The sequence below is a fragment of the Alligator mississippiensis genome, chromosome 1 (assembly GCF_030867095.1).
Source record: "Alligator mississippiensis isolate rAllMis1 chromosome 1, rAllMis1, whole genome shotgun sequence".
Classification (NCBI taxonomy): domain Eukaryota; kingdom Metazoa; phylum Chordata; order Crocodylia; family Alligatoridae; genus Alligator; species Alligator mississippiensis.
In genome coordinates, this window is record NC_081824.1 from 424,729,279 (window position 1) to 424,756,931 (window position 27,653).

The window sequence follows — 27,653 nt, forward strand, 5'->3', positions numbered from 1 at the left end:
CTCAGTGATGCTGCCATAGTTCAAATGAATATGTTTTCTCCCACCAGTCTACATCCCTGTTTTCAGGGATTAATTTAGTCTGGGTTAGATTTTGGCATACAAGGTCTGAGGTGTGAGGCATTTCATATAGTGTTTGAGGTTTTTGTTAAATGTATTTTTAATTTTCATTCTATGTATACAGGCTTAAATTTAAAGATTACAAGCAAGCTCTATCATCAGCCATTCAATTCTGAGAAAGTCAAAACATATGAATCTGCAGTGGAGATTATTCCCAGAAAGGAGGGACTAATCACTCTAGGAAATTTATTCTGACTCCATAACTGTTATATATTTGGTATGGTCAGTGGTAAGGTCACTGAAATTCTTCCCTATGATGAGGCCTAACTCAGTAATAGGAATTAATCTGTTTTACAGTATTAACTTTTTGAATTACAATGAACTACCACTAGAAGGTATCTTGCACACCTCAACATACCATGATTGGCTGATTTTATGTTACAGTCATTTCCCCCATTCTTGTATTTGATATTGCCTAATTTAGCCTCAGTCCTGAAATTAAACATATTGTCAAATCTTTTCAGAATCAGGGCCTAAATTCTGGGATAGGGATGAGTCTGTGCCAGGTCTAAGGGGCACCAATCTAGTTGAGGGCCTTCTAATCTTGAGTAATGCTACTACTCCTGCATAGTAGTAAGAGGTTGCTAGTTGGTGTGCTGTCTTGTATACCTTTTAAATCTTGGCTCTGGCTAAATACTGAACCTTTCTACTACCATCTGATTTCAGTAGCTGAAGGGAAGAAATAATTCCCTTAATTTTCAGCCAGTGAATAAGGAGTAATCCTGTTTGCATGATTCTTGTGCTAATGTATCATTCTGATAACTGATCCAACAAAATCAGCATCCAAATAGGGTTATAAAATAGGGTTATAAATTATGAATATATTGTAAATGCTGTAACAACTGCAACCATTTTTAAAACAAAAGCAACTTGCTGTTATAATTATCTGGTGTGTGAAAGTTTCCCCAAACAGCTCTGTCCACATACCTCAACCCTTGCAAATCAAAACCCTTGCTTTTCCAGTTGGGGGACGACTTTGGGTAGAGGCAGCCAATTAGAACAACAACATTTTGATGTGGAGAGTATGAAAAGACAACCAGCTTAGAAAATAGGGAAGGAGAGAGGCCTCATAAAATCTCTCTTTTATCTCATCATTGGAAAGAAAAAGTTGCAGATATATCATCTGACTACTCCTAGTAATGGGAATGTTGGAGTGCCTCTGTGCTCCTAGTAATGACCAGTGGCGGGGGTGCAGGTGAGCTCTGCTGCACACATTTCTTCTCAAGGCTAAGAGTGATGTCTGAGCAAATTCATATCCAATCTGCATCTCCATTGTGGCAAGACAGATCTGCTGAGCTATTAAGCTGGTCAAAGGTTTGCATTTTAAATGCACGTACCTGGATTTTTAACAATGTGAGACATCTCACATTGGATATGAACTTCTTGTCCATTTCTGTCCAAGTCAAGAACTATTCACCATTGATACAGATTAAACAGTTTAACGATTTTTAAAAATTCCACAGCCCAACAACTCTGTCCCTCAACTGTATGATGCTCACTTAATTGCAGTTCCTTTGCAGCAGTTGTAATTAAAGATGAACTGACAGACTTCACCTGCCAAGACCTGATGTCAGGCCCTCAGAGTTCTGTTTTACTCCTGCAAGACCTGATGAAATCATTAACACCTAAAGAGAGGAGAAGCTGTCTACCTTTAAGTGTTGGTGATTTCATTAACTGTTGTGGGAGTAGACAGAACCTCAGAATTGGAATTCAAGTTTTGGGAGGTTATTGAAGAAGGAACTAATTTTAAAACAATTTTGTTTTATGGTCTAATATTTAAAGTCTGCACATGTATTATATTAATAATTTGTGATCTTTAGCCACTTTAAAATTAGAGAAACTTGAGATCTGTATTGTTGCTAAAGCTTCAGCTTTGCCTTTCATTAATAATTTTGCAGCATATCTTAAAGTGGAGTCAGAGAGGAAGGGAGTGGTAACTCACTAAAAATGTTATGCTACTGCAATAACAGTATCTGACAATTATAAATAATTCAACTCAAGACTGAGTTTACAGTCATAGCTATTTTTGTTTTAAAGAGTTCATTATTTAGTGGTAAGAAAGTCAAATTATATTTTACCAAGAGAAAAGTTTAAGCAAAGCCATTTCAGAGAGAGTATACCATACCTCCCCATCTTCCAGTTCAACATCAAGGAAATCGAAGTCCCTAAAGACTCTGAACTGTTGTTCACTGTTTGAATCATCCATGTTCTCTTGCTCCCTTGTTCCGTCTTCTGAGGACACCAAGCTTGTCTGGTGCTCAATCAGATCCAAATCACCACACGAAGAAAAAATAACCTACAATTCAAAGGATTTCTCTTTTGAGAAACTGTTCCCTCTGGTTGTTTCTTAGTAAAAGCTGTAATTGGTTATTCAGAAGACTCTGTTTTCAGTACACACCTAATTCCTTCAGCTGATATTTTTAGAACGCTCTTTTATTATTTATGTTGGACAGGTGCCTTCAGATTAAACTTGAACAAAGACGTAACTTCACACTGCAGGAACGTGTCCAAGAAAATAACTGCTACCTCCTAATGGCTACAGATTGATGTTGCCTAAATGTTTATATACATTTATGGGAATGATATTCAAAGATCTCACTGCAGAGGAGAATGTTGAGGGGATAAGTTAATACTATTACCAGAAAACTTCTAGTTAAATATGTTTAAGACCGTGGAGAGAGTAGCAAAAAACCAAAACAAACCAAAACAAAAACAAACTAATTTGTGCAGCAGTAGCTTTTCCTTTCTTACCAGAAAGTAACTAACTGCAGTTTAGAGAAAAACTATTTGTTTTATGGGACCAGTTTTACTCAAACTAAGAATCTATTCATAGATTCATAGATGTTAGGGTCAGAAGGGACCTCAATAGATCATCGAGTCCGACCCCCTGCATAATCAGGAAAGAGTGCTGGGTCTAGATGACCCCAGCTAGATGCTCATCTAACCTCCTCTTGAAGACCCCCAGGGTAGGGGAGAGCACCACCTCCCTTGGGAGCCTGTTCCAGACCCTGGCCACTCGAACTGTGAAGAAGTGTTTTCTAATGTCCAATCTAAATCTGCTGTCTGCTAGCTTGTGGCCATTATTTCTTGTAACCCCCGGGGGCGCCTTGATGAATAAATACTCACCAATACCCTTCTGTGCCCCCGTGATGAACTTATAGGCTATCTACACTAGCAAGATTTAAATATTAATTACTTATCAAAAAGCATTCAAGGTTTGTACATTTCTATAAATATTTAATCATTATTTTAAGATGATAAATACAAATCTTTCCTTTGAAATAAAAAAGACTCTCTAAATAAAAAAAAAATGGAATGGTCTTTTGTACATTCTACTACATAACACAATATTCATTCCCTCAAAGACTAATATTGGAATAATTATCTAATAAAGAAATCAGGGCCCTAAGCCTCATTTTTCCCCTGTAATTAAATTTAGTGCTGTTGGAAAGAGTTAGCTTAGGAGTTCTGGAAACCAAATCTTCCATCCATAGAACGGGTCTCACTTTCACAGCCATGTCCCACTTTCACATCACTGTCCCAACAAATTCTTTGCAACCCTGTTCTCAAGGAATTGCATATGGAAGTGAGGGGTTACTCACACTATAGCTCATTCAACTGCTGTCTTTTCTACTGAGAAATTTACTATGTGCCAGTTAATGTTACCTTTGATGGTGATTGTGTTACATAGAACAATAAATCAGCTCAGTGATTCTGGGAAATAACACCCTTGGCATTTATAATTAATGACACAAAAAAACCATGACAATAAGAAGCGGTCAATATGCCAAGACTTACTGAAGGGTTTTTACTCAGCCCTACTTCCTGGCCACAGAGAGAAAGGACATGTACCAGCTTTTCCTTTGTTCTTTTCTAAAAGGAAAAGAAAAGGGTTTAGTAGTAGTATCATTTCCTTATCTATCCATCCTCCTGAAGAGAGTACCTAAAGAGGCTAATAATTCTCAATGAGGAAACACTGGTGAACAGTTTAATTGTAAAGACATTATTTTCTTCTACAGAGAGCTGATCTAAAAATGCATAAAAAGCAGCATCCAATTTTTTGCTCCTTAAAAATTAAAGCCACGCTTGTGAATTCTATTCTAAGTGGAACTATTCACTGGAGTAAATTTAATGACATGCACAGGCACAAGGCTGGTGCCTTCCTCATTTTAAATTTGATACGTTAAAAAGAGGAACAAATATATACATTCTGTATATATATATATATATCTTTTTATTTTATTCAAGCTGGTGGTTAACAAAAGCCAACAGTGCAATATTATCCGGTATTCAGGAGCAAGGCTTTGGGATTTTTTTTCATAACCAGAGCTGGAAGAGAATTCTACCTGAGAATACTGAGGCCTTTTCCAGCTCACAGGAACAAGGACATTGGAATTAGAACCCGATGAGGTTGATGAAGCGCTTCGAGTGACAGCCATTGCCCTGGGTTTACCATCTCGTCCAGAAGAACTCTGAAGTTCATCATATCGTCTCCCAATTATTGGAGTCTTAAATGAGAGAGAATTAAATTACATTCCATACGAGAATGTTAATAAGCTTATAAAGGCACCCCTTAACATAGGGGTAGGCAACCCCTGGCACAAGTGCCAGAGCGTGGTGCACACAGGCATTTTGCTTGGCACACAGACCTTGGGGCAGGTAGTGGGGAAGGGGCCAAGGCCGGGACTGTGCCGCCACAAGGATCAGGCCCCTTGTGGCTCCCCACACTGTCTGCCCCTGGCACGCCAATATCTTACAAGTCAAAGTTGCAGGTGTTTTTGGCACTCTGCCCAAAATTCTTGCTGACCCCTGTTTTAGCAGTTGATGACTCACTCTGAAGGGGGGAAAATTTTCTGTGCCAATTTTTGTGTTCTCCTTTGTTTGCAAACACTATGCAAGTCTTTACATGTATATTTCTTCCAAAATTTGTTCTTAACTTATCTTTCTCATGCCTGTCCCCCCCTATAATATGTGAGCAGTCATGAGCAACTTAAAACAAGCTAGTTTGTAGCACAAGAAATGAAGAAAACAAATGTTAAGTACACTTACTTGAACTTTGGATTTCTCACAGCTGTTGTTTTACAGGTTTATCCTGACCCCACTCCAGCAGAACATTTAAGCACATACAGAAATGTTTGGCTAGATTAGGGGTGGAGTGGTCAGTACCTTGTAGGACTGAGGTCATAAACAACCATGAGAAAAATACTGGTGTCCTTTTATGGTAGCATTTTTTTTAAACTTTATTTCTCAGTAGCTATTGCAAGAAAAACCCTCCAATCATGCAAACCCTTGTTCAACTGCAGTCAGGCAAGTGGCCCCTTAAAACCAATGGGACTACTCAGTTGTATAACATTAAGATGGTGTTTAACTGTCCGTAGGCTCAAGGTGCAAATCTGCTGTAAAAGGATACGTCTACTGTGTAACAAATTTAGAGAAGATATTTTTGTACTTTTTAATTAATTGTACTTAAATTAAGTCATGTACTAGTGCTGCCAACTGTAATACAGGCACAAAAATGCATTATATATCTACTTTTCCCTATACCCAAGGAATGATTAGGTTGGATATGAATGGACTATTAAAATAAATTCTAGGAATTCCAGATGGAGACATCCCAAATGGGTTATTAAAGTTTAATTTTGGACCTAAACTAAAGCTTTTCATATGATGTTTTTTGTGCAATTCTCTTTGCTTTCATACTTCTTTAACTCTCATAGAATTAAGACATGTCTACTAGACAACAGAGGAAAGTTACAGTTTTAAGTAGCATAAGTTCATTAATTGTAGGCAGCACCTCTGAAATATCAAAATGAAACTCCAAAGTTTTCCCTGGTAGTTCCTTGGATGCACTGGTCCACACTCGATGCATTTCCATTTTTGAAAGATCACTGTGTTGATAGGAAGGTAAAACCAGGCTGGCAGAGCGAGAAACAACCAACTTCAAGATATTTAAGGCCTCCCTCCAGTGAACGCTCTGGAAACACATCATATTTACAAAAACAATTTGAAGTAAGAATTAACATACATTAAAATCAAATTAAAAGCCAGTTTATTATATGCATTAAACACTTTATACATTTTGCTGTTCAATCCACTTCTAGTTCTAGTGATGATGCTTGCAGAACAAAAATACAATGTTAAAAGGAATGGACATTTATATGAATAACATCTACAGTTCAACACAAAGAATAAAGATTGCAATCAACCCTTGTACTATGGCGCATGAATTAACTACTAGCCAGGTCAGGAAGATATTTCCTCCAAGGTGTAATAGTGGATGTATTTGAAATTAGATTCATTATTATTATTATTGGTTGTGGACAGCAAAGATATTCACATGGTACTACACAATCAAAATGTGAATTCCTTCACCTGAAGTACCTTACTTTTATGCCCCTGGTCTCAGCTGTAGTGAAAGAGAGAGGTATACTGGATTAGATGTTGTATATCAGGGTGGTCATTTCCCGGGGGTGAATCTACAAAAGAGCCTAGGACTTAATTCCCACTTTAGGGATCTACAACAATTACTCAAGTCTAAGACGAGGTTTTATTCTCCCTAACCTGCCCCTCCCCATGTAGCCTCTGCTCCCCTGCCTGCCCCTCTTCCTCCCTTTTACCTTTGCTTTGTGCCAACAGGCTCCATCCATGCTGCAGCCCAGGACACTGAGCACAGCCCCAGCCCAGCCCAGCCCTGTAGCAGTGGTACACAGTGTCTACGGCTGCTATGGAGGCTGTGCTGGGGTCGTGTTCAGTGCCCTGGCTAGAATGGGAATGGAGCCTGCCAGCATGGAGTAGAGGCTGGGTGAGGAGGGGAGCAGCAGCTGCAGGGGGGGCTGGCACACAAAGTAGGCAAACTGCTTGACCTCTCCACACTTGTCTGCCCTGCTACAGTGGTGGGAGTTATGAATTAAAGACAACCCTTCAATAATTAGATTCTCTATGGAAAATTATAACAAATTCATATGTTTTCCATGTATAGAATCTAATTATTGGGGGGCCATCTTAAATTCAGGGTTGTCTTACATTTGAGTAAATACAGTCATTTCAAAATCACCTTAAAACCCCTACCTAACCTTAGAGGTTCCTAAGGCTATGTCTACACAGTAAGCTGACCATGCCTGGTAGCTGTTCTGGTCTATCAGGTTGCCTAAATTGGCATCAACATAGTTTCATTCATGCAGCATTTCAGCAGTCTTATTAGCACTGTTGAGTGACAATGCCAGTTAACCAACCCATAGCATCACACAGACATGGACACACCACTTCTGACTTAGGAGGCAGACTACATAGAACAGGCATTAGGGAGCTGTAGGCAAGCTTGCTTGCATGCATGCTAGGCCTCTAATGCATACAACATCTTTATTCTTTAAGAGATTAAGTTTCCATTAGTAATGTCCCCCAAATTCCTAAATTTCTATCTCTGGTACATGCAGAACTGCCAAAGCCTTGACAGCATGGAGCTGCTCAGGGCCTGTCTTATACCTATGTCACAGCAGGATTTAAAAACCAGGATCCCTGCCACCTATCATAACCCTGGGGCCCAATCCATTACGTGTGTTCTGAGTACATCTACCCCCAAACAAAATGTGGGTGTAAGTGGCTTATGCCTTACTACTGATTTTTTAAGTACTTAACTGGGACATGAGAAACCCAGGCTCAAATTCCCACGCTGCTTGATTGTGAGCCGAGACTGCAACCTGACACACACATCCTGATAGAGGGCCCTTGCCACTAAGCTACAGAGGCCCTTTAATTGACCTGATATCCATTTATATTTAAATTATATTTATATTTAAGTGAATATCCATTTATGCAATATGGAACAACCTCACCAGCAAGGATTAACACCCAACCTAGAACACCAGTAACCAGACAGAGGAAGGAGAAGAGCTGCTTTCTACTCCAATTAGATGGGAGTGATTTGAAGCCAGGTCTCACAGGTGACTGCCCTGCTAGGAATCAGGGCACTTATGACATCACAAACTTGTTATGAGTTAAGGACTGGCTTGGCTTAGATGGCTAAGTCCAAGAGAAGGCTTATGGCTGTATTGAAGATAGGTAAGTGTTTTTTTCCTCCAGCCTAGGGTTAGTTAGACATTTCTCAACTCTCTTTGAGAAATGGGGTTTAAACCCCATGCTTCTCCTGGCATTTCTTACTACTTAATTTAGGCAGATTCCTAAATGTGTTGTCTTCTGTGACTCCCATTCTTAGGTATCTTACTCTTCCCATGCATTTTATAGTGAGCCTAAGCTTGAGGCTGTGAATCCCAATAGGTGTCAGGGTGACTAAAAGTTGCATGTGGCAATGCTGCCCCTCAGCCCCTTGTTGAATTAAGTTTCTACATGGAGGCTTGATAGATCACAGGAATTATTGTTCCATACACACTTTAATATTTTAAGAAGATATAGTATTTACCTGCACATATTTTTCAATGGTCTTCAGAACCTCCATGTTAAACTGTTTAACAGGAATGGCTGATAAGTCCATATAGCTAAGAAGACTGTAGATCATCTGCAAGAGGGACTGTTGCATGCTGGGAAGGCCTTTCTCCAGTAGCTATGAAAAAACAAGTGAAAAATAATTAGATATTGAGAGACTGTTTTTCAAAAATAACAGCACCAAATCAGTTATACATAAATATCATTTGCATAGTTCAAAGGCAATTTCAGAATATCTTGTTAAAATAACTAGTTATGATATTACCAAGAAGATGAACTACAGAAAATATATTACAGTCTTGGGCTAGCTGTATGTTTTATTAATGAAACATGAAGCTTCTTGTCTTGACACTATTTCTATTCCAACCTCTCCAGAAAGCTTAGTCAAGAACTGAGTAAGCTGGCACCTGTAAAACTTAGAATTGAATTAGAAGAAAAAATAAATAAAAATAGCAGACTAACTTTTTATTTCTTCTTTGCTGGAAGTCTGGAGAAATGAGAGGAGGCACAGATGGAAGGAATTCAATCACTTTAATTTAGGCAAAAAATTGTATTTACCCAAATAAACTACTTAGGTAAAGGTGGAGGGCATAGGCAACCACAGAAACACACATTCTTTAGGTATAGAGGTGGAATATCTGGTTTCTGTTATGGTAGGAGATGATACAGAGATGAACTTGAACTAAAGCTTCAACCTTTGAAATATTTGGAGCAAGGGATCTCAACGTTACAAATGTCACTGTGCTTAACTTTACATGGGTGACTAACTCCACTGACATCAGAGTTTAGAACAGTGGCCACCGACCAGTCGAATGCGATCGACTGGTTGATCGGGGAGCCTCTGATAGTTGATCTCAGTCTGGGGGGCTCAGCCTAAGCGCCCCCCAGACTGATATCGGCCCAGCCCCCCCAGACTGATATCGACTGTCAGAGGCTCTGTGATCAGGAGCGGCGAGACGCACATGGGGAGCAGCGGGACACACGTGGCTGAGCTGAGCTGTGACCCCTGCCACTGCGGCTGTGCTGGGGGAAGAGGGATGATCTCCCTCAGCACCCCTTGCCCCTGGGTGAGTTGGGCCCCGTCTGGGCCAGGCCGGGGGAGGGTTCGAGCCTGGGTGGCTCATCCAGGTTTGTGGTGGGGCTCCCGCGGCTGCATGTACTCTGGCAGAGGCCCGGGGGGCACGTGCCTCCCCAATCTGTGCATGGGGCAAAGCCACTGCACACTGGGCTTTGTGCCTTGGGCCCTGCTGCAGCTGTCTCACCCTGGGCTTTAAGCCCAACTGATCTTTGCATGGGGCAAGGTGGCTGCCGTTGTGCACGGCTGTAGTGGGGCTTAGGGCAAAAAAGCCAAATGTGCAGCGGCAGCAGCCTTGCCCCACACACAGATCTGGGGGGCATGGGCCCCCCCCCAGGCCTCCGCCAGGGTGCGTGCAGCTGCGGGAGCCCCGTCACATGCCTGGACAAGCCACCCTGGCTCTGAACTTTCCCCGGCCCAAACCGGCCGGGGCCCCACTCACCCCTGCCCGTCTCCCTCCTTCACTGCAGGGGCCTTGATCTGCCTCTCTCCCCCATAGGTGGATTAATGAACAGACGGACCCCAGGATCCTCATCAGCATGGAAGTGAAAGCCTCAGTTTTAAACTCGGTGCCCATTTTTGGCACCAAGTTTAAAACTGCGGCTTTCACATTTGCTTCCCTGGGAGCTGGAAGCGGGGTCCCATGACCAATGGGGCTGGAGGGAGAGAGGGCAGGGATGGGGTTGGGCTGGGAGTGCCATGCTGTGCATGAGGGAGTGGGGTGGGCCAAGGGGTGCCACATCTGGGGAGAGTCCGAGCCGGGCTAGGAGAGCCGTGCCCCACCTGGCGGGGAGGAGGGGAGCAGTTGGGGCCAGGCCAGGAGCGCTGCGCTGTGCCTTTGCAGGCGGTGGCACTGGAAGGGCCTTGGGGGCTCTAGCCTAGGGCTGTGCGAAAAAGCACCCTTTTGTTTTGACTTCTATTTAGCTGTTTTGAAGGGACAGTGTTTCGTTTCGCTGTTTTGAAGCGCTTAGACTCTTCCTTAGTAATTAGTTTCCTACATGCCCAGTGCACACTTTATCAAAAGAACATCAGATTGGAAGGAACCTTTTGGGTTCATGAATCCACATCTTTACCACTACAAACAACCACATCAAATGATCTCATAAAATGATGAAGCTGATCTTAAAAGTAGTTAGGAATTTTGTACCCACTCATTTTATTCATACTTTGCCTCAGTCTTCAATAAAGGTGAAGACATAACTGAGGTTATTGGTGGCATGACACATGGCAATGAGGACACTAATACACCTTTTCTGAGATGGAAACAAAACTTGGACTGCTTGTTGTTACAAAATCTAAGTCTCGGTAATCTCTGTTCTATAACAATGTGGGAACAGCACATAAAATGGAAAATCTAGCATGGATCTTCACTGAATACATCTACTCAGGGATAGTACCCTACAGCTGAAAAATAGAAAATGTAATGCCTGTCTTCAAAATGGAGGTGGAGGGAAGTGATCCAAGCATTTGCAGAAGTGTTTGCTTGACTTCAATAGTAGGTACGAGTTAGAGCAGATACTGAAGGAAAGTATATTTAGAGGTATGGAAGGATATGGAAAATGGGGTGAAACAAAATATGGGTTTATCTGGGGACAATACCATCAGACTAATTCTGGTGCCTTCTATTGCAAGATAATGGATTTCTTGGATTAGAGTAATGCAATATACTTAATGTATCCAAATCTAAGGAACATTTTTGGTACTGTGCCTCCTAGGACATGACTTGCCAAACTGGAGGAGATGAAGATCCATGTTGCAATTGTGAGGTGGATAAGGAATTCGCTTAAAAAAAAGACTACTATCGGTTATGTTAAAACATAAGTTATCTGAGTTATCAACATTTTATAGAAGCAGGACACTAGCTGCTGTGGTTCCCCTGCTTTACTTGTGGCAGGTTAGGCTGTTAGGTCTATGTTGTGTCAGGTTTGATAATAATTTTATGTGGAGTTTAGATTATGGTTGTTACAGGATAGTTTGGATAGGATGATCCCATCTCAGGCAAAGAGTTGCGTTAGATGACCTCTGAAGGTCCCTTCCAGCCCTACTTCTCTATGACTATGATTTGATGACTCTATGATCAGAGAGCAGTTACTAGTGGTGATCCTCAGGGATTAGGCTTGGGACCTAGCCTATTTAAACTTTTTTTATTAGTTGTCTTGGTACTGGAACTAGAAGTGTCTTCATGAAACTGATGGATGACTAACCTGGGGGCATTCCCAGTACAGAAGAGAACTGGATCATTATACAGAAAGACTAGGAAAATCTTGTGGAATGACACACTGAAAATGAAATGAAGTTTAACAGTGTGAAGTACAAGGTCATGCACTCTGGGACCAATAACAAGGACTTCAGGAAGGAGGGTGCATACATAAGAGACATCCAAGAAAGAGAGGAGTCTGGGCGTAATGGTTGATTGTAGGATAGCCATGAATTGCTAGTGTGAAAGGATACCTACTTACTTCACAAGTCTTAAATAATTTAGGAAACACCGACTATTATTCCAAGCTTCACTTAGTAAAACAGGAGCTATTCTGAACATGGGCAAGGATGCCACTCTTATTCCTTTGGAATCTCATGAAGGTATAGTTGTGGAAGAAATTGAGCCTCTGTTCTGGTCAAAAACTGCCCAAAGTGCTCCTTATGCTTGGGTGTGGAGCTAGACTTGTGAAGGAGACAGCTGAAGAGAAACCTTACCTGTCCCACATATCAGGACCTGAACTTTTTACTAAAGAATGAAGGTCTAGGGGATGAATTCCACTTACATTGAAGATGAGGCAGAACCTCACAGCAAAAACAAACACTGCTGCAAGCCTAAGGTGCTGCAGCATTGGAGAGGACTGGTGAATGCGACAGAGCACAAAGGAAATGAAACTCTGTCTCGCACTTCCCTGAGGATGTGAAGGCAAAGGAAAAAGGTGTAAACCTTGATTATTAGTTTTTTTCATGCTGTGTTCTCATTAAAAGTACACATTATTGCTATGAAGGAGATGCTTAGTTTTGCCCTTCTGGGACCCAGTGGCTCTGCAGCTTGCAAGAATTATAGCTGAACAGATTATGAGAGGCTCTAACTATGGGAACCATAATGCTGTTGGACTCCCACAGTGGAGGCATGACTTCAGGCAGGAGTCAAGACCCTAGATCAGGGGTAGGCAACGTTTTCTGGCAGGAGTGCCAAAACCCCCCCAAATTTCTACCTTGGAAGGTGCCAGAGTGCTGACATGCTGGAACCCGGAGCAGCTGTTTGCAGCCTCCCAGCTGCAGCTGGCCCACAGAGCCTGCTCTGCTTGCAGCAGGGCTTGCAGCCTCCCAGCTGCCTGCTGGGAGCAGCTTGGGCTCCGTGGCTGGCTGCAGCTGTATAGAGCTTGGGCTGGCAGTGGCATGTTGAGCAAAATGGCCTTGTGTGCCATGCTTGGCACATGTGCCGGGGGTTGCTGACCCCTGCCCTAGATGCTTATCTGACTCACAGCCCAAAGTTCTGGCAGGGAAAATATCAGTAGCTTTAGGCAACAGGGCACTATTTGCCACCCCACACCCCTATTTAGCCAGAGTATAGATTAATGCCCTGTAGCTGCCTTCTGAGACCTCTAGTACCTCTTGGATTTAGCTAAGTGCCCAAACAGCTTTTCTTCTGCCCTGGTGAAGGGGAGAAGGAGCCTTCACCAGACAAGCCAGAAGGTGAGAATCACCGATTCCTCACCTTGTGGTGGGGAGGAAATGAGGGAAGGGCTAGAAGCTCTGGACAACTTCATGAAAATGAAAAACACATGTGAGGTATAACAGTGCAGGTAGGAGAAACCAAACCACCTGCTCTTCTTCTGTTGGAGGTAGAAACTGAGTCAAAGGGTGGGAACTGGTATTGGACCTCTGAGCAACAAACATGGGCCATGTGTTTCCCCAGGTGCAAGGTACTACCTATTAGTCATGAATGAGGAGAGGAACTACACAAAAGAATTTTTCCCTTTAGTGTTAAAAGAAGAAAAAAAAAGTCATTTTAAATTAATAGGCCTGGACATTTTTACTGGGAAATGCCTCTTCCTTAACACGATACAGGAAAAGCACGTGCAACCCTTACTAGAGTTGAAGAGCACTTTCCAGAGTTGTTTGTTTCACATAGTTGTGCCGCTGCTTTTTGTCCCGGCACATGCCCCCTCACATGGGGTTAGTGTGGGGAAAAATGCTCTGGATGGGGTAAGGGGAGCCTGGGGTGAGCACCTTGGCTGGCCCCAGCAGTCTTACCTAGGGTCCTGGGAGCTTCCTGGGGCTCCAGCAGCAGCGATCTAGGTGCGTGGAGTCTGATCGGCACCTGGAGCTTGACTCTGGCTGGCCAGGCTCTGGTTTTGGGTGGTGCATGCTGCCACCACATACACTGCCCTGCTTTTTCCTGGTGTGCTTTTTTTGACATTGGGATCTCTGGTGAATCTCTGCAAATCAGCAATGTGGCAAATGCCTGCATGTGTGGTTCATGCAGTCTGCGGCGCTGCAGACTGCAAACTACACAAGGGCGCTCATCTGGTTATGCCCTATGATTGTAGTCAAAAACCCTATCTGATAATGTAGGGGGAGGCAACATCTGGCCTGCCAAGCATTTTCATCCAGCCCATTGTGTCTACCAACAAATTGTGCCCTGCCCAGCCCTTCCACCCATGGCTCTGGGCAGCAGGTAGGGAAGCAGCAGGGGTGGGGTTGGCGGCAGCACAGAGCCTGTGCCCAGCGGGGCAGTGGCAGCGCAGAGCTGAGGTAGGCAGCATGTGAGTTTGGAGGAGGGTGGGACACCCAGTGGGACCCCCCCCACACCCCTGATGATGTGCAGCCCTGGCAGAGAGTAGTAGCAGCAGCAGCAGCAGCTGGTGGGGTGCTTAGGGTGCAGTTGCTGGGTGGGGCGCGGCTCCAGCCAGCACTGCATATTGCAGCGAGAAGTGCACCTTCCACCGGGCCGCCTGTATTGCTGGCGTTCCCTGCCACTCATTCACAGCCTCTGCACTTGCACAGCACGGGAGGGAAGCTCTATGTGCTGAAGCTGGCTGCCCTCCCCGCTGGGGCTGCTCAGCACTGGAGAGAAGCCTCAGGCACTGGAGCCTTCCCTGCCTCCCTGAGAAAGGCATCTGGGACTTCCCTCCACTGCCATGTACACCCGGCAGGGGAGGCAGCTGGCTCCAGCGTGTGGGACTTCCCTGAGTGCCCCGCCTGCTGCTGCGCCATGAGGGAAGTGCAGGGGGGGAGGGTTCCCCACACCCCCCACCCTGCCCTCACCCCCCCACATATTCACAACCCCCCAACATAACCCATGCCCCCCCACACACAGTCATATCCCCCCCACACACCCTCCCACACACTACCACACCCCACCATACACACCCACTATACACACTCCCACCACACACACCCACCCCCACATCCCACCAAACACCACACCCCACCACACCCTACCATACACACCCACTCACATCCCATTATATACAAGACTAAGAATTTATTTTTGAGCTATCATGTAATCATTTCTAAATACACTGCACAAACACAAATCATGACAAAAATATTTTTCATAATAAAATTAAAATATGTCATAGTAGGTGTTTAACTTTTAGTGTATCATTTGGTTTTCTTCTGGTTCTAAGATGGCAACCCCCCTCCCAAAAGAAGTATTTCTGGGCTGGGGGGCTGGCAAGAGGAAGGACTTCTGGTGGCAAAGGTCAGAGGTTAGGTCTCAAGAGGGTAACAAGGAGGCAGGGCACCTGTCAAGGGGTGGGACTACCCACACTGCCCTCAACAGCTCACCAGAACTCATTAAGCAGCCCTCCACCCAAAATAACTGGCTGCCCCTGTGTTAATGGGTGTGGTGAGCAGATATCTAAATAACTATGTTTTTAGCATGAAATAATCAGATTTGGTCACTCCACACAGGAAGGTCTACCCCTGTGTTGTCATGCTTTTTCCTTCAAACCCATCCATAAAAGGACTGCACAGAAAACTGTAACCATCTAAACAACATGTCTCTCTCAAATCTAATCTTGCCTCTTGCCCTGCACCCACCTTGGTTTGTGCCCAGCTTTACCATTCATTTCTGCCCAGTCCTGTCTCCAGCTCCCTTGCACCAGTGTGGATTTTTCAGCTCTTCATATTTGCTTTGCTTTTGGATTTAGATTCTGGCCTGTTGGCAAGCCTACTCTAACCATTACTCTACAATAGCTGAGCACTACTTTATCAACCAGTAATCTTGAAAACCTTGCTTGACTTTAGAAAAAGTAATTTGAATCTAAAAACAAAACACATGACAGTGGGTAGCAAAATTCTGTTCTCAGACTTGTGAGAAAGAACTAAGGGTACATATCCAAGAAAATACAGTCCTTCAAATTATATACCAATGAAAAAGGAAAACAGTTCCTGTGAAAAAAATAAATAGCTTACCTCAGCCAAATATGTAACCATATTCAGGGTAATGTCAGCAAAGGCTTCATGAAGGTAACGGCAAACAACATTTACCCAGGTAGCACAGTCTCTCGTATAACTGTGAGTTTTATAAAGGGTCATGACATGTGCAAGATTTGATAGCTTAGGGTTTTTTTCTTCCAGACAAACCTAATTAAAAATGAATTAAACAGTGTAAGAACAAGTACAAAATATTCACAAGATGGAATACGTTGTGCAATGCAGTAAATAAGCTTGGTACCTGAGCAATCCTTTCTGCTATTTCCTTACAAAACTGGTTTGGACTGTCAAAATGCTGAATTAAATGAGGCAGGAGACACAAGACATTCAGTGGGAACCCTGGCACAGAAAATAGAATAAACAGTGGATATTTGATGAGAAGGTAAGGATATTCACTGTTTTAAAACAATACTTGTATGGTAGTCATGATTACAAATGTATGTACGTTAACAGTGCTACTACATAGAACCAATTAAATTTGTTCAGTGCCTTTGTCACCTTAAAATTGTCTTTATTTCAGACAACACACAGCCTATTACATAAATGACAACATGATGGTCCTTACAAATATGGAACTGGTTCTGCAAACGTTACCAAGTAGAGTGCTTACTACTAGGCACAATGGGTGTCTGTACCCGTGCAGGATGCCTGTTCCAACGTGTTCTGTTTAGAATGCTCCAATAGCTTCACCGTCACATATATTCAGTGTCCCTGTGTTTCAACATGGCGGTGGGGGGTGCTTTAACCAAAGCTTGTAAGATGAGCTTTAGTGAAAGTGCCCCCACTGTCATTTTGAAGTGCAGGATGCTGAATAAATGAGACACGGCAGGCGTTTTGATTAGAGTAGCTGTCAAGAGCCATTTTAATTAAAATGCACCCCCCACCCCCAGAGTATGTGTATAGATGCCCAATGCTATTGCAGTATAAATAAACACTGTTCCTTATAACGAGCATTTGCAGAATTGAGCCATAATGCCTATATGCAGCTAGTTCACAGAAATGCAGTTAGTTTTTGGCTCAGAAATTAAGGCTCAATTTCCTTTGTTTTACGCTGCCGGAGTGCCAAGAATAGGATGTCAGAGGGAGAAAATTAGCCAGATGAGAATTTCCTGGCAGCAGAGAGAACTCCTGTGCTAGCTAACTGCTCACTCCCTCCGTCTCAGAACCATGTCAGGATAATGGAGCTGCAGAGCTTAACTCTGCTATTCCAGTTTATGGTTGGCGTGTGATCACATGTAACCATTAAGGTAGTAACACCAGTGGGACTGTCACATGAGAGAGGATTTGGCCTTAACAAAATGTGCAATAACAGCCTATCTAACTTCAAAGACGAATTTAGCTTTTTATGTTTAAAAAGACAAGACAAAAGAAACCACAAACAAACAAGAAAAGCCACAAAACAGTTGGCAGCTTGTTCAGGTTCTTCATGGAAAGCCTGCAGAACTGCTTGATTTACGTTTTCTACAGATAGACAGTAGAAATATTCTACTATATAATTCTGAAGAAAGTGGTCACAATTTCAGCCATCTGTTTGGGAATGTGACTCCCACTGACTCAGCACTGAGTTATTCCCCACTAATTCATTACCGTATATCTCCTAATAAGTGCACAATGAATAAGTGGTGAGTATCTACACATGTGTATGTGGGTATATGTGTTTTAAAGAAAAAGTCCAGTATTGCTTCTCATTTAAAAATTGACAAGCAGATGCTAAAAACAAGAAGAAAAAATTGACCAAATTTATCATCTATTAATTCTGATAGCGTGCCTTTAAATAGGATCAGGACTATAAATTAATTAATCAAGTGCATTACCCTGATAGAAAGATTGATCAATTTAAAAATCATCCAAAAATGATCATTATCAGGATGGGTTTAAGATGCCAACTTCAGCATTGAGTTATAGCTTTTTTTCCAAAATCTGGAGGAATATGGGGTAAAAAAACTGGTTTTAGCTTGGGACTAGTAAGGATTTATATGTGTTTTCCAGAGGCACCTCAAGAAAGGAGAATATAAGGAGAATATAGTGCTTTATTACAGAAATATTGCAATAATTGTAGGCTTTGGTGGTTTCTTTCACTAGAAATGAAATGTTAAAGAATATTTCATTATAAAAATGGCATCTCTCCTCCTCCTAATACCAACTTTTACTTTAGTTTTCAGTCAGAATTTCACTTTGGTTATTTTTTAGAAAGGTCTAATAGAAATATAACTATATACCTATTTTAAAAACAAAAACCAAAAATAAATTGACAATGCATAAGGTATTTTAATTACTACAAGCAAGCTTTATATGAAATAAAGAATTTTCTAATCAAAATGTGAAAGACTGAAACATATAACAGATTTACCTATAGCTTGAGATGAATCCACCATGGATATTCGTGACACTGGCGTCAGCAAACTGAAGAGCTGTAATGTGAGGTCAGTGGTGGTAAGGGAGGTGAATCCTTTCAGCAGCAGCTGCTGTAGTCCTGAGAAATCAGCCCATTTTAGCTGTCCTTGTAATTTTTCTAATTTCTCCCTATTTTCAACTTTATCCAGTGGCAAATGAGCTAGTAGTTTATTTAACAACCGTAATGCCATTAAGTACTCAAATTCAAAATCTGATTCCATCAAAGCCACTGCAACCCAGAAAATGGTGGCCAGCAGGTTGGTTGGATTGTTAATATGAGATGGATCGGTCAGGCTGTCTTTCAGAGAGGATGAGCTCCTGGTTTTGGAGGACAGGCCTTGTTGAGTGCATGCCTGAATCCTGTCCAGCGTGGCACTGCGTGGTGGATCTGAGGATTTGTCTACATCCCCAAACTTCTTGGGTACGGAAAAACTCCTCTGGTGTCTGCTTCTTTCAGCAGTGGTTATGTTACTGCTTACAGCTCCAGGATTTACATTAAGTTGGCCTGTACTCTTCCGGTTTGTGGTCAGTTTAGTGCTTGATGTTAGGTCTGGTGATGACGAGCTAAAGATGCATATCACAAAAGAAACTTTTAAATATTAAAAAGCAACCTCCCCCTCACCCCCAAGTAAAACCATAAAAATCTCAGTGGAAGCCTGCTCTGGAAAATACTTCTTAGTTCCCTCCATTCCCACATCTGGAATACCCTATAACAAATCTATAGAGCCCCAACTGCATGAAATCACTAGCAGAAGAGATTATAGTGTATCCCACGCTCTTCCACAGACTTGAGGACATTTCTGCAGTAGAGAGGAACATGCGGCTCTTGATCTGGAAAATGGAAGGGTATACTAGACTGCAGTTCCAAATCAACTGCTCCTCTCTTGCCACCTCCAGGTAGTTCTGTTGTTTGCTTAATGTGCAGGAATATCCCAAGAATTTTAACTTGTGAATTACTAAGTTGCTGAAAAAATTGAGATCTAAGGGATTTCCTTTAGAGCAGTGATTCCCAACCTTTCCAGACTTGAGGCATTAGGCTCAAAGCACCCCTTACTGGATTTGAGGCATGTATGTATGTTTTTTGTGAAATGAATGGGATCCAATTTAAAAACTAGTCTGTATATTACAGTGCTTACTACCTTGCAGAGGGGCTGGGCAGTGGGGGTAGAGAATCATCTAGGCAAGGACAAGCCTGAGTCTACCCCTCTCTCATATCTCATAGCACCTTTCAAAGAATCTCATGGTACCTGAGGGTGCCATGGTACCCTGATGAGAATCGCTGGTCTAGAGACACACCCAGTTCCTATCCCAGCTAATCAGGATTACAACAGACATGAGTCTCTCCAAGGTATACAGTAGGGCTGTGCGAAACAACACCGTTTCGTTTCGACTTCCATTTCCCCATTTCAAAGGGACAGTGTTTCATTTAGGTGTTTTGAAACACTGTTCTGTTTCATTTCGTTGAAACTGTTTCACTGTTTTGACGCATCTCAACATTTTGCCCATAGGCTATAATAGAGAATCATGAAAATGCCTATATCTTTGTCATTTCTTGCCTGATTTGGATGAAAATTGCAGGGATGGTAGCCCTTTATGAGGGCATGAAGCCTGCCATGTTTCAAGGAGGTAGGTGTAAGGGTTTTTGTGAAACTGCACCTCAAACTGTTCAAAGCAAAACTAGTATCACTTGCTGGCACTGGCAGCCTGCTGTCATCCTGCACGCAGATCTGGGGGCCCACTTCCACCAGGAGGAGTCTGGCACAGCCCCATAGCCCTCCCAGGGGACTCAGGCCCCCAGATCTGCATGTGGGATGACAGCAGTCTGCCATTTCTGGTTGGGGCCAGCACCAGCACTGGGTTCTTCCTGGTGCTTGGTGCGGGCTGTGCTGGGCAGACTTGGGTGCTGGCACTGGCCCCAGCCAGCAGCGGCAGTCTCCTGTCATCCACATGCTCTGCAGCTGGTGTGTGTGGAGCCTTTAAAAAAAAAAAGCCCTGCACTCACTGGTTCTGGCAGCAGTGATTGGGGCCTCTGGGTGCTTGTGACAGAACAGAACCCCCCTGCGCAGTGTGGGGCAGTGGGGGGCAGCGGGGATGGCCCCCCCACCTCCCGCCTAGCACCCATGCAAGTGCAGAGCAGCTCTGCAGGGTACCACACCCTGTCTGGGAGCAAGGGTGGCTCCACCTGTCAGCCAGAGCTCCTGGTTCAATTCCCCAGCTCTTCCTGGTGGGGTGTGGCACCCGGATCTGCATGCAGGGTTTCAGCAGGCTGCTGCTGCCAGCTGGGGAAATAGCCCAGAGCTGCCACCATCCCCAGGTGGTAGTGGCAGCTTGCTGTTGTGTCGCATCATCCGGGGGCTCATGCCCCTTGGGAAGAGCTGGGGAAAGTGATCAGAGAGCTGGGGGATAGATTGGGGAGCTGGGGAATTGAACCAGAAATTGGGGGAATGTTCAGGGACCTGAACATTTCCCTAGCCCCCAGTTCAATTCCTCAGCTCCCTGTTTGATTTCCCAGCTCTCTGATCACTTCCCCCAGCTCTTCCTGGGGGGTGCAAGCTCCCAGATCTGCACACCAGGTTTCAACAGGCTGCCACTGCAGGCTGCGGCAGCACTACAGTCTTCCCGGTGCTTGGCGTGGGCTGCGCCAAGTGGCTGCTGCTGGCGGCAGCCTACTGAAACCCCATGTGCAAATCGGGGGCCCGCACCGCCTGGGAAGAGCTGAGGAAATGATCAGAGAGCTGGGGGAAGCGATCAGAAAGCTGGGGAAATGAACTGGGAGCGCTAGATGTCAATATCAAAGCAGTCCTTTCCCCGTCTTCCTCCTCCCTCGCCTTAGTTTCTGTTTAGCTGCAAGCAAGCCTGGCTTCGAAACTCGAAATGTTTCAAAACTTTCGAAATGTTTCGAGTGCCCTTGTTTTGTTTTGAAGCTGTTTTGAAGCCTTTCATTTTGATTTTGCTGTTTCAAGCTTGAAACGCATCAAAACAGCTTTGAAATGAAACACCCATTGAAATTTCACACAGCCCTAGTATACAGGTTTACTGTATCTATGTTACAGAAAACGGGGAGTTTGCCAGACCTCAGCCTAGGAGGGCCCTGTGTGAAGTCAAAGACCTTTAGCTAACAAGGCCTGGGGTGAGTATAGAGGCAGAGAGTGGACACTTGTATTTCCTTAAATACCAAATGGATTCTGTGGGGAGCTTTCCTCCAATTTGTGAAACCTTCTTTCCTGGGGATTCTATAGAGAGCTGTCTGGAGAGGTAATTCTACAGACCTGCTGGTAAGAAGTAAGAGAAGGGGAAACCATGAAATAATTCAGAAGAATAGGGCTACTGCAAGTATACTGTTAGCCTCCTGAGGAATCCTTGGATAAGTACATTCTGAAGGTAAAATTCCCTATTTCTTCCACAAAAAGGAGCAAATTCTGCCTGGTCAGATAGGTTTTTAGGGAAAGCTTGATAAAAGGTGTCATGAGTTCTCTGAAACCGGGAAATGACATCTGCTTCTACGTGCCATATTTTAAGCAAAGCATCCTGTGTATTTTTTCAAAACCATGTTTAATACAAAAATATATTGTGAAATCCTGCTGCTTTTTATTTAAAGAGCCTGCCTGCAGGAAGCAGAAAGGAAGAGAAGTTTATTACAAGCGTTGTTGCCAAATTGCTCAGGACTGCCCGTAGACATTTCTATGAGTATGCTCTGAGTGAGATCAGTTATATCAAAATCACTGTATGTTGCTCAGTTAGCAGGACTTTGCATTAGTGGAAAAAATAAAGAATGTAGTTAAAGAGGACAGGCTCTTACCGAGATAAAACAGTTAAGAGGTCGCTGTTCTTCAAACAATCAGACAGATTATCCACAGCAGCCTCCAAGGTCAGTAGGGCCTCCATTACATAACCCTATCAAATACATAATGTCATTCATTTCAACAAAAGCATTCACCAAGAAGTCAGGAAAAGCAAGTGTGGTGTATGGCGAACTGAGAAATGCATAATTTATCCCAGGAAAAAGAAAATTATTGCACCAAAGTCATTTCATTGCTGATGTAAAGGTCATTACAAATTTTATTTTCTCTTTTTCTAAATGGTCTGTGAAGGAGTTTAAGGATACCAGATAACTTGTCACGGAACTGATAATGGAATACAGAGACACTGATTTCCAGGTCACTGCTTCAGATTCTGAATAGGCAGCATGACAGAATATTATTGTCATTTTATTGTCGTTTGACTATCAGTGTGAAATAAGCAGTCCATTTCTTAAAAGACAGCACTAGGCTTTGGTTTTGTGTGTGTTTGTGTGTGTGTTTTAATCTTAACACCATTAGCACTTAACATTGTATTTTTTTAAAATCTCAGAAGAAATGCCATTGTTTGACTAGCCGAGCAGATTAGATGCCCAGTCTGAAAATCATATTAGGTCAGGGTGGGATTTGTATTTTTTTGTTTAGGATATTATTTTTTTCCCTAGCTAATTATAAAACAAGATGGTGTATTAGTCTGTTACAGACCACCAAATCACATTTCAGAATAGTGAGATGGACTCTTTAAGCACCTATCATGAAAAGCAGGGAAAAAAGGGTGTATTATTTTAAGGATTTTAATCTTAGTGATGCATGCTGGAGATCTCATGCTGTCAGTAGGAAAATACTACTAGAATTTCTAAAAATTATAAGTGTTACTTTCCTAATACAAAATATTGTATTATACTCAGGGGAAATCTATATTATCTCCTCTCTATAGATAAATATCAGATTATATCAGAGAACTAAAATCGGTGCTCACTTAAGTGATCACTTGTCAAGGGTAACTGAAACTAAGTCCCAATCAGTCATAACTGTTTGTTGTGGTCTAGAATGAGTCAATTTCACAAAGATGAAAATAATTATGAGCAGAATCAGCTGGAGAAAATAATTAAATAATAAAATATAAAAATTAGTAAAATGTTTAAGAATATTTTACTTGTTACTAAAAAAGCCATAACCGAAAAAGGTTGTTAAACTGGATATAAAAACATCATGGCTTTGAAGGCAAGTGAAAGCAGCTGTGAATTTAAAAAGTAAGAGAATGGAAGAAAGGGTAAACTGTTCATAACAAATATAAACTAGAATGTATAGAACATAGTTTCTCAACCTGTGGTATGCATACCCTTGGGGGTACACGAGACATAGGCAGGGGGTACGTGGGTACCCCAACACTCTCTCGCCTCTTTTCCTCTCTCTCTCGCCCCTTCCTCCTCTCAAAACTATGGGAAAAAAATTGGTGCGCTGTGCATTGTGCAGCGCTTTAAATTTCCTGGTAATAAATTTGGCGTGCCCTCCTAGCTTTGGCCGACATTACCTCTAGCCCAGGTACGTACTTGAGTTGTGCACCCCGGTGTAAAAAGTGGCAACCCTACCCACACCAGATCAGACATCTGTCATATCATGGTCTTATATAAACAGCCCTTCTTCCAACATACAGAACACAGTAGTCTGTAAATATAAAATCCCCTGGAAAATTGAGTGTTGGTGTACTTATTAAAACTTTCAGAAGTTAGGTGGTACTTGCTACTTAAAAGGTGGAGAAACATTGGTATAGAAAACTGATAATGGAAGTAAAGAGACAAAAGAAGAATTCTCTGTCCAACTGAATTAAGGACAATAAGGAGGAGATTTTAAAAATGTATTAGGAACAAAAGGAATATTAAGAATCACATTGGTCCACTGATAAATAAAATGGTAGACCTGAATGCAGAAAAGGCAAAAATACTCACTAAATATGTGTGATTTGTATTTTGTGGAAGAAGCCAGATCATGTACTTGTGTCACATGATAATGACATATCTTTTATTCTAAAAGTAACAATGATGATAAACAACAGATAATAAAAAGATATCCTGTCCTTCCTCGTAAAAGTGTGTAATCTGTACCCAAGAATTTTGAAAGAACTGGATGAGGATCTTCCCGGTCTACAGGTGTAACAGGGCTGTCAGATATCCTGGGTAAAGCAAATGCATGGGGCAGCAGTAGCTCCTGGCAGCACAACTGGCTAGCAGCTGTTATTTTTGCATCTGTACCCTGCCTCTTCCAAATCAATAGCCAGAGCTGTTGCCCAGTTGCCCCTGCTTAGTTACACTGCTACTCTAAACTGTTAATGTTTGCATTTTAATAAGTTTTGGTATGCTTGGAAAGGTGTAAAGAATGAGAAGGAATCTAATATTATGTCAACTTTTAAAAAGGGTAGTTACAGGACAGTCAGCCTAACATTGATCACAGACAAATGGAAGAGCTGAGTTAGCACCAGATTAATTGAGTATTTAAACAAAGTAATATAACTAATGCCAATCACATTTTTTTAATTAAAAATAGATCTTATCAAACTAACTCATTTTTAAAAATATAATTGCTGTTCTTTTCTAAGGTTATGCTCATATTTATACTACAGCATACTTCCTAAATTCATTAGTCTTTAACAATAATTTGAAGTAAATTATAATGTACATGCGCATTATGTTATCAAGAATATACCACATCACTTACACATACCTGAATCTCATCTCCATGCTCTCCTATAACTTCCACCAACCTTGACAGAAGGTCAGACAATGCATGTGCAGAAAGAGGCTGTTTTAGAGCCCTGAATATCTGGAAAGAGCGACCTGCATAATGTCTTGAGGAACTTGACAGAGCTGTTTGTAAAGCAACTTCACTCAGATGCTGTTCCAAATGGAATCCTAAGTAGCAAAGGAATATGTTGATATTTCAATTATGAAGTAGCAGATTTTACTGTGTGGTATATAAAGTTAATTTATGGTTGAAACCTATAGTTAAGCAATTCTTTGCCATGTTTCCTAGCACTTCAAAGAGGTTTGGCAAGAGTTTTTATGGGATATTAATTTATTAAAGGAATAGGACCATTGTTCATTTTCTCTAAATAGGAGAATAACCCCCATTTCAGGACAATACAGCATACTGAAATTGCTAGTAGCTTAGCAAAAAAGCTGTGGTGGTGGTGGCAGGGGGAGGGAAGTACTGGGGAATCCTGGTATGGAGGAGGAGGGAAACAGAGGTTGCAAAGACCTCCTAGAAGGGGAGATATAAAGGGAGGAAGGGGAAGGAAAGGAAGGTGTTGCAGGAAATGGCTGAAATAGAGGGAGATAGGAAGGTGCTACACAGGGAGCTTGTGGGACGGGACTGGAGGAATGCCCAGGAGTCCCTAGGGTGTGTCTGACAGAAATGATGATGGGTAGGACTCTTTACTACATTCTATAACATGGAAAAGTCTTTTCAAAACAGGAATTAAATTTTTCCATTCTAGAAAGGCCAACATCTTATCAAAATACTTTTTCACTTTTATTTTGAAATGGATTTTCAAAGAAGACACATTTGAAACATTCAGCTTTCAATTAATTCGTATTTCTGACCACCTAAAGTAAAGAGCATGTTCTAATTATAGTCAATGATTTTCTGTGTGATTGTCACTTCCATATCTCTCAACATTTCCTTCAGGACAATAGTACTTTTCTTCCTCATAAGGGTGTAGTAATAATTACCTTATTTACACAAATCTAAGACAACCTGAATTTAAGATGACCCCCCCCAATTAGATTCTATATATGGAAAATCTATAAATTTGTTATAATTTTTCAGGTATAGAATTTAATTATCAGAGATTTGGCTTGAATTTATCCCTTTCCCTGTGCTTTAGTAGAGAAAATAGTGGTTGGGGAAGCTCAGGTGGTCCCCTTGCTCTCTACCCCAACTTCTTTTCCCTGAGCCCCGTTCCCTGCCTTACTGTCAATGTGGAAATAAGAGGTAAATCTGAAATGCAAGGGAATAAAAAACACTGACTTTAAAATAACTGTACCTGGAGTACTTTGGAGATAGGCAAATTACTATGGGAACCTATAGATACAGTTAATCCAGAATTGATTCATTTTACATTTTTAAAACTGCTGCAAGTTTCAACACAGGTACTGCATAAATACACTTGTGATCAGCACTTCTGACAAATGATGCATGGTATTAGTCCAAAGCTAAAAGGCTTATCATATATCATACAGCTCAGTGTTTCTTAACCTGTGGTAAGCGTACCCTTGGGGGTATGTGAGACACGGGCAGGGGGTATGCGGGTGCTGAGTTTTGAGTTTGGCTCACCCCCCCGCCCAGGCCGTGGTCCACAAGGAAGAAGTGGGACTCAGCTTGCAGCAGCGAAACTGGAAGTGCCATAGTGGGACTACTGGTTTCGCTTTTGCTGCGTTTTACATTTGCCGCATTGATTGGCAGGTGGTACCAAAGGTTGAGAACCACTGATATAGCTCATTGAGCTGGGCCCCAGAGTCAACATAATTTCAAACCAAGGTGCTCTCATAGCCCAGAATATGTGTGTACTTCAGATACCGCCCCCCCAAAGTATCCATGTGCTTAATTAGCCCCCCACTTGTGACTGGAACTGGGTGTTCTTTTGGGAAACTCTAAAAATGTATATGCAAATGAAGCATGAAGCTGTGCCTGGTCTGGCTCCACCACATGGAGGGCAGGGCCATAAAAATTACATGCAATGGGTTGACAGAGCTGGTGACAGAGGCTCTCATCTACATAAATGTTTGGTGATGTTTTCCAGACAGTTAAGGCTGAGGAAGAAACAGGAATCATTGGAAATGGGAAGGGTGCTGCTCAGCTGTGACAGTAAAGAGGAAGTCAAAATGTATTCAGTGTAGTGGTTCACTATGACTTGAAAAAGAGTCAGCTCTGGCGGGGACTGAACACAATAAACTCTATATATTATTTAGATGGACTACACTAACCTAGCTTTGTGGTAGGTTCCCATCAGTATGTTTGCCTAATATAGGTCATGTGTTTTACAGGCATGGTAAGTGTGGGCTGCATTCAATCAACTTCTTAGTTGGTTCCCATTACTAAGCACGTTACTTCTGGCAGCAGTTTAACTGTAGGCAGTGTATTTAATTAGGTTTCCTGGATGCAAATATAAGATGAGGGGACTTTTTCCTTAGGCTGTTGGGGAATGGAGAGGGGAATCTCATCCTATAGTCAAGTAAGTACGGCACTGTGGCACTCAATGTAATATAGTGTTTTGAACCTTTGAACACAGGATCTTAGGACCTGATTCAAAACTCAGTTGAAGTTAAGGGAAGGAAATCTTTCTGTAAATCTCAATGAACTTTAAAACAATTCCTTATTACAAATAAAATGACTGTGGTCCTATCTCA

General features: G+C 42.4%; 1 protein-coding gene across 8 annotated transcripts in view; it reads right to left on the reverse strand.

Moving 5' to 3' along the window:
• Nucleotides 1-27,653, reverse strand: part of FRY (FRY microtubule binding protein) — a 468,020-nt gene that overhangs the window by 45,056 nt on the left and 395,311 nt on the right. For all 8 annotated transcript variants that reach the window (XM_059717956.1, XM_019498273.2, XM_019498271.2 and 5 more), the window contains 10 exons: nucleotides 24,970-25,157; nucleotides 22,251-22,345; nucleotides 18,408-19,015; nucleotides 16,299-16,396; nucleotides 16,037-16,207; nucleotides 8,534-8,674; nucleotides 5,912-6,091; nucleotides 4,464-4,625; nucleotides 3,916-3,990; nucleotides 2,243-2,413 (listed from right to left, as the gene is read on the reverse strand). In XM_059717956.1, the coding sequence (XP_059573939.1) occupies nucleotides 2,243-2,413; nucleotides 3,916-3,990; nucleotides 4,464-4,625; nucleotides 5,912-6,091; nucleotides 8,534-8,674; nucleotides 16,037-16,207; nucleotides 16,299-16,396; nucleotides 18,408-19,015; nucleotides 22,251-22,345; nucleotides 24,970-25,157 (1,889 nt within the window). The remainder of the gene's footprint in view (nucleotides 1-2,242; nucleotides 2,414-3,915; nucleotides 3,991-4,463; nucleotides 4,626-5,911; nucleotides 6,092-8,533; nucleotides 8,675-16,036; nucleotides 16,208-16,298; nucleotides 16,397-18,407; nucleotides 19,016-22,250; nucleotides 22,346-24,969; nucleotides 25,158-27,653) is intronic.